This window comes from Elephas maximus, chromosome 23 (genome assembly GCF_024166365.1).
Source record: "Elephas maximus indicus isolate mEleMax1 chromosome 23, mEleMax1 primary haplotype, whole genome shotgun sequence".
In the NCBI taxonomy this organism is placed as follows: Eukaryota; Metazoa; Chordata; class Mammalia; order Proboscidea; family Elephantidae; genus Elephas; species Elephas maximus.
Genome location: NC_064841.1, coordinates 55,540,759 through 55,547,908, shown reverse-complemented (window position 1 = coordinate 55,547,908; position 7,150 = coordinate 55,540,759). Strand labels below are relative to the sequence as shown.

The window sequence follows — 7,150 nt, the reverse complement described above, 5'->3', positions numbered from 1 at the left end:
CTCATTTTCTCCCTTGGGTTTTAATTGCCATTCAATTCAGCAAACATTTGCTTAGTTAACCATTTGCCAGACTCTCGCCAAGATGAATGAGGAAAACTTCCTGTTCTCAAACAGCTCACCATCTAATATTTCACAATCACTATTTTCTTTCTAAGGAGCCCTGGTGGCGCACTGGTTAAGTGCTCAGCAGCTAACTGGTGGGAAAAAAATCTGGAGGTCTGCTCTCAAAAAAAGATTAGAGCCCAGAAAACCTTATGGGGCAGTTCTGCACTGTCACATGGGGTCACTATGAGTCAAACATTGACTTGAAGGCACGTAACAACAAAAACATTTTTCTTCTACCAATTTTAAATGATCTATGAGAGAGAAAAAAATTTACTGGACAGAGACACCTTATGAAGTTACAATCATAAGAGCAGTGGGATGAATTTATTATGAGAGTAGGGTAAAAGGGAACCTTCTCTTTAGGCCTGTCAAATTTAGGGGGGGATATTTTTTATAAACGATGAGGCGTAAATTATGTTTTAAAGGACATGAAAAACAAAGTTGATTGGGGAGTCTATTCTCCCATCTGAGATTATTTTTCATCAGTTGTCTGTGAATCTGGAATCCAGTTTTCAAAAGTCTAACAACTATATTCAGGCTTTCTGGGATGCCAAACACCTTGTTAACATACCACCTGCCACCACCTGCTGAGGGAGTCTTTTTGCTTAAGTGTTTGCATTCTAAAAGGTAAGGTCCTCTTTTGTGAAACCAACTCTGGGCTAAGAAAAAACCCTCATATTTGAAACTTTTTTCTAAAAACATAATGAAACCAATGTTTTTGTAAAATACATTGATGAATATTTCTTTTTCAAGTGACATATTTCCTGTCTTTGCAACGGTGTGCCCCAGGCACCAGGTCTGCACTGTGACCTGGCTGCCTTGAAGACACATGGCCCCTGAGTAACGACTCCAGGAGCCAACAAGCTACAAATAACTCGATGTTAATAATAACATGGAGTCAGGAGTTGGGGAATTTTAAATAACTGTAAATCTCTGATTAAAAAGCTAATAGAGAAGGAAAGCACAATTTACTGTATATACACAATGAAACATAAAATTTATAAAACCAGTTGCCATCAAGTCAACTCTGATTCATGGTGACCCCATGTATGTCAGAGTAGAGCTGTGTTCCACAGGGCTTCCAGTGGTTGGTTTTTTGGTAGTAGATCATCAGGCCTTACTTCCAAGGTGCCTCTGGGTAGAGTCGAACCTCCAACCATTTGGTTAGCAGCTGAGTGCAGTAATGGTTTATACCACCCAGGGATTCCGTAGAATTTATAGTCAAGGTAAAAAATACCACAGGTACGCTATAGTCTTTGTTTTAACTAAACTTCACTGGTTATCATCATCATCACAATCTCTTGCACTTTTCCCCATACCAGGTAAAACTTAAAATTTGATTTCATGTGTGGGGGTGGGGAGGGGGAGTGTTAGAAGATTCTATAGGAAACACATACAATGCCCTTGGCCTTCACCTCTAGCCCTTTGGGACTTCAGAGAAGGTCTCCAGCCTGCTCAAATCCAACAGGAAATGTTAAAATGAGCAAGGCTTTTACCTTAGAACCAAACATTCGGGGTGAGATAAAGCTCTGAACAGGACTGCACAGGAAGCACCTTTTAAATATGTGACTGTTGTTTGCTGTGGAATGAAAAGGTTCACTTGGATTCTTGTTCCTTTGCACAACTCACACCTCTGGTATATAAAAAAAAAAAATTTTTTTTTTTATAAGGTAACTAAATCACCCTTTGATTAGTTCATAAAAGACCATAGTCCATCTCATTCAGACACAGATACGCAGGAGTCAATAGGTATCCAGCTCCTGCGTCAAGCAGAGAAGGAGACGTGTTACTTAGAGGGGCTAGCTGAAGTCCTTGGGTGGTGTAGATGGTTAATGAGATTGGCTGCAAACCTCTAAGGCCTTGTGATCGATCCACTTCCAAAAAATCTGCAATTGAAAACCCTATGGAGTGCAATTCTACTCTGACACACATGGGGTCGCCGTGAGTTGGAGTCAATTTGGCGACAACTAGTTTAGCTGAAGGCTGAAGTGGCAGGCTGGTGGATTTGAGCTGCCGACCTTTTGGTTAGCAGCCAAGCTCTTAACCATTGCGCCACTGGGGCTCCCATTCTTGCCTTCTCTCCTAAAAACCAGAAAAAGCAGTTGCTGTTTAGTTGACTCCAACTCATGGCAGCCCCACGTGTGTCAAATTAGAACCGTGTTCTATAGGGTTTTCAAGGATGTGACCTTTCGGAAGCAGTCTCGAGGCCTGTCTTCCAAGGCACCTCTGGGCAGCTTCAAATCACCAACCTTTTGGTTAGCAGTTAAGTGCTTAACCACTCACACCACCCAGGGGCTCCTCTACTCTCCTAGGTGGTCTTCTCTCCTCAGGCCCAGCCCACCTGGCCGCACTTCTGCAGGAGGGTCAGTTCTCAAAGGGTGAGTCTCACGTTGATTATCCATTCAGCAGCCTCACCCCAGGAGATTACCAAGAAGTGGCAGGTTACTGCGACCAGCCTCAGAAGCAGGGCTCTGTCCAGGTAAAATGTGAAAGAGAGTTGCTTTTACAGCCTCACTTTTCCTTATGTACAACAGAACGAAACACTGCCCGGTTGTGTGCCAACGTCACAATCATTGTTATGCGTGAGCCGGTTGTTGTGGCTACTGTGTCAATCCAGCTCTTTGAGACGCTTCCTCTTTTTCTGTGAACCTCTACTCTATCAAGCATGATGTCCTTCTCCAGGTACTGATCCCTCCAGATGTGACCCCAAGTACTCCCCAGCATGTTTATTCCTATTTCAAAATGGGCAGCTGAGAACTTGACACAACTAATGCCATCATGAAACTGTAAGTTCTTCTCCTTGCTCTGCCTGCCCCCTCCTTCACATACCTCTGTTAATGACTTTGTTTTGACCAAATGTTAATGGCTTTGTTCTCTGTCTGACCACCTGTGGCCTACAATCCCCACAGGAAAATCAGAGACCAGGTATCTGATATGAATATCTTTAGCCTAATAAAGAAATGTCTGGCAGGAGACTACGAAGACATTTGTAACCCTTGTAAGATTCTATAAAAGCTCAAATGTAAATTTGCTCTTTGGGGCTCCATATAGACAGCCGGTGTTGCTGCCCGGTCCCCGGTGATGTAAACATCTCCTTAATAAACTTTCTCACTCTTTCTGACTCGGGGTATGTTTCATTGGCTCGACTGCTCCACGGCACGGACCCTAATCAGGTAACACTGAGAACATGTCCAAAGCATGTGAGATGCAGTCTTGCCATCCTTGCTTCTAAGGAGCATTTTGGCTGCACTTCTTCCAAGACAGACTTGTTCATTCTTTTGGCAGTCCGTGATATATTCAGTATTCCTTGCCAACACTATAATTCGAATATAATTCAAAGGCATGAATTCTTTGGTATTCCTTATTCATCATGATATTATAATAATCATTCATTATGATTGTCATACAAGTTAAAATAGATAAAGAAGATTCAGTGTTAATTTACCTGGTTACACTCAACCGGAACCCCGACACGCAGTCACACCATGTATTTAATTTAAACCATCTTTTAGAATTTTTTTTTTTTTTTTAGAGTGGAAATAGATTCATTGAAATGTGCACTTGACCGCGTGTCAGAGACCCTGGGTTAGGCCACAGGCTTTATCACTAAATCACGCCGGACAAGGCAGTGATTATTCACACTGCTGCCTTCTCTAACTACCCTCTTCCCAGGGGAATCGGAGTAAGTCAGACTTGGCCCGCCCCGCTCCACTCACGCGAGAGGTCAGACACACAGTAGTAATTCCTTACTCCAGACACACGGGGGCGCCATACAGTAGCGGCTGCTGAGATGGCGGCGGGCGACGCTCTTGCCCGTGGGACGTCGACGTGCGCACGTCCTGAAGGAAGTGTTCTTTGACCCGGAAGCGCGGGGTATCACGTTTCATAGCGTGGGCCGCTGTCTTGGAAACACGGAGCGAGCTCCGTGAGGGAGCTGCGGGGCGCGCGGCCGGGGCAGTGCGGCAGGGGCAGGGGGCTGATACCCGACAAGATGCTGTGCACACTGAGGCTATGCGGCCTCGGAGCCGGGGCGGCAGCTTTCCAACTGCTGCGCACCGGGCGGGGCGACCCTCTCGCCAGGATCTGGCCCCGAGGGGTCAGCACTAGCTGGTCCCCGGTGGGCGCCGCCTTCAATGTCAAACCTCAGGGCCGCCGCCTGGATCTCTTCGGCGAGCGCCGGGTGAGCGGCGCGGAGAGGGCGTCCTCTCGTCACCCCGAGCTAAGCCTGCTCCCTTCCCAGGGGGCTAGCGGAGCTCCGAGCGGGGTTGTTGGGCCTGGGAAGACCCAGGGCGGCGAATCCACGTGTACTGTGGTGTCCTTGCCGGTCACCTCCGGGCTTAGCTAGGGGGAGCAGGGCAGAGAGGCCTGAAATGACCGCTTCTCAAAGCGTGGGGCCCAGCGCTTGCCTCTGCGTGAGCCCCTTGGCGCCATGGGAGCTTAAAATCGGTCACCGTGGCGGTGGCGTTCGGCCTGCCGCGTCCCGCCCTCTCCCCTTGGCCACACTCACCCCTACCGTCGCTGAAGCCCACACTTTTGCTCTGACCTTTCTCTTCTGCCTTGAGAGGCCTTGCCCGGTGATTTCACATTGGGTATCAGGTTGTCGTTTCGCAAGAACACATTTTCCGTTACTGGTGTAACAGTAATTCCACTGATACCCGAAATTTCTTCACTTACTGATTTCTTTTTTCAGAACCTTTCTGTTTTCTTTTAGAACACAAAACTGCTGAAAGGGGTCCAAGTTCCTGTAATGCGGTGGATTGATCACGTAAATTTCTTCCCAGAGGAAGTCACTAGACTGAAATCTTATTTGTATATGCACAGTGTCTAGGATGGTGTCTGGCATTCAGTAGGCACTCAATGATACTTGAATGAATGATTTAAAGGTGAAAGGAAGGCAAGCTTGAAAAGCGGGCGTGGGAAAGGATCTTGAAAAGGACTCACCTGTTTCTAGTTGGCATTTTTGGATGTTGTCCATCCTAGGTTAAGGGTTACTTTTGTTTTTGTTTTTTTATTTCTTCATTATGCCATTGCCTTTCTTATAAATGGAGTCTAAGACATGGTTGCAGTGAGTTAAATGGTGTGTTTCTTATTTTATCTATTTCATCTATTTTTAAATTCTTTTTCTTTGAAATGTGGTAAGCTGAATATCCCCCATGAGGTAGATTATGTTTGTATTAACGTTGGTGTGAGGAGGAAAAATGTCACCTGTAGCTACTCACTCAACAGCTCAAAGAAGTGATGGGTCAGCCTGGTTTTCTGGTGGATGAAATACAGCTAATTTTAGCTTGGTTTTTCTCTGTGCACTGTGATTTTAAGCGCTGATACTAGATTTTCAAATATATGAATTGGCTTTTGCCTCAGGAACAAAAAATTTCGTGTAATTGGTGTTTTTTTTTTAGCATTATCATGTTTGGTATTCCAGGAACAGTGTGGGGAAGTTGTACTGGGAAACGGAAATAGTGCTTGAATTAAATTAAATCACTTTAAAGATCAAATTGATCTTTGCTCCCCATTCTACTCTACCTCCAACTGTCTTTCATTTATTTTCTTCACATTATTACTATGTTTTGAAAAGAGTTCTGTTTCACGAATTGCATCTTGCAAAAGCAGTTGTGCCTGACCAGGCTGAACATTTTCCCTGTTGGTATTTCAGAAAATGTATCTGTCGAAAAATTTGAGCGTCTGCATTAGTTTGTTTTACTTTACTGAGTTCATTCCGTGTGTTAGGCACTGTGTTGAGCAACTGGTTAAAAAAGATGAAGCACAAGGTTTCTGCCGCTAGGAGCTTGCCTTCTAAATACCAAACACCAGTCATCGGGTCCATTCTGCCTCAGGTGACCCCATGTGTGTCAGAATAGAACTGTACTCTGTAGGGTTTCCAATGGCTGATTTTTCAGATATTGATCACCAGGTCTTCTGAGATAGACTTGCATTGCCAACCTTTCGGGTGGTAGTCGATCATGTTAACCGTTTACTCCACGAGTAGAGAAGTCTTTTAAGCGGATACATTCCAGTACAGATGTATGGAAAAAAGTGGGCTTTAGAGATGTATGTGGCAGGTTCCAGTTCCAGCTTTCCCACTGTTAGTTGGTGACCTCATGCGTGTTTTTTTAACTTCTTGAAGTGTTTCTTTATCTGTAAAATGGGAATGATAGTCTCTGCTCTAGAACTGTGCGATTTAAATAAGAAACAAAAAAAACCCAAATGATTTAAACAAGAGAACCCATAAAAGCTGCATAGCTCACGACTTGGCTTGCAGTGGGTACGTACTGAATGGTTGGGTGGCTTTTCCTGCCATCCTGTGTGCTGTAACAGAGGTGGTTGAGCTGGTGCAGAGGATGGTTATGTCAGTGAGCAGTCATCCTCATTAGATCTAGGGTTTTTTTTTTTTAGTCTTTATCAATATATTAAAACACCTTTGAGAACTATAAAATTGGCTGCCAGTTTCAGCCTATGACTTGGTTTAATTTGTTTATTTAAATCTTTCTAAAAGTCCTTAGGTAAATGGTTTGTGCTCAACTGCTGGCTGAAAGGTTGGTGGCTCAAACCCATCCAGGAGCACCACAGAAGAAAAGGCCTGGTGATCTCCCATAAAGATTATAGCTCACAAAACCCTGTGGAGCAGTTCTATTCTGTCATGCATGGGGCCACCAAGAGTTGGAATCAACTCAATGGCAACCAACAACAAAAGATCTATATACTTGATAATAAGTCATCTCCCTATTTTAGCTTGTAGAATAGTTGGTATGTGTACTGAGACCTTACTGTGTGCTAGATGTTTTCCTGAGTACTTTGCATGCATTTTCTAACTTAGGACCTGCACCCATGCTGTGAAATATGTGTTATCATCCCCATTGTACCGGATGAAAACAGTGAGGCCTGGGAGCGTAAATAAATTGGCCATGATTACATACCTAATAATGTTTCTAGATGACATTTATTAAATTTCTTTTTATGTGCCTGGCACTGTTAGGGTTTTTTTTTTTTTTAACATGTCTTATTTAATCCTCCCAACTGCTTTGTGAGTTAGGTCCCGTAGTAGTGA

At 44.2% G+C, this 7,150-nt stretch overlaps 1 protein-coding gene across 4 annotated transcripts in view; it reads left to right on the top strand.

Moving 5' to 3' along the window:
• The first annotated feature begins 3,984 nt into the window (after nt 1–3,984).
• Nucleotides 3,985–7,150, top strand: part of MIPEP (mitochondrial intermediate peptidase) — a 228,736-nt gene continuing 225,570 nt past the window's right edge. For all 4 annotated transcript variants that reach the window (XR_007515047.1, XR_007515046.1, XR_007515048.1 and 1 more), the window contains exon 1: nt 3,985–4,285. Coding sequence is in view for 1 of the 4 variants with exons in the window: in XM_049867153.1 (XP_049723110.1) it covers nt 4,097–4,285 (189 nt within the window). In the remaining 3 variants the exon portion in view is untranslated. The remainder of the gene's footprint in view (nt 4,286–7,150) is intronic.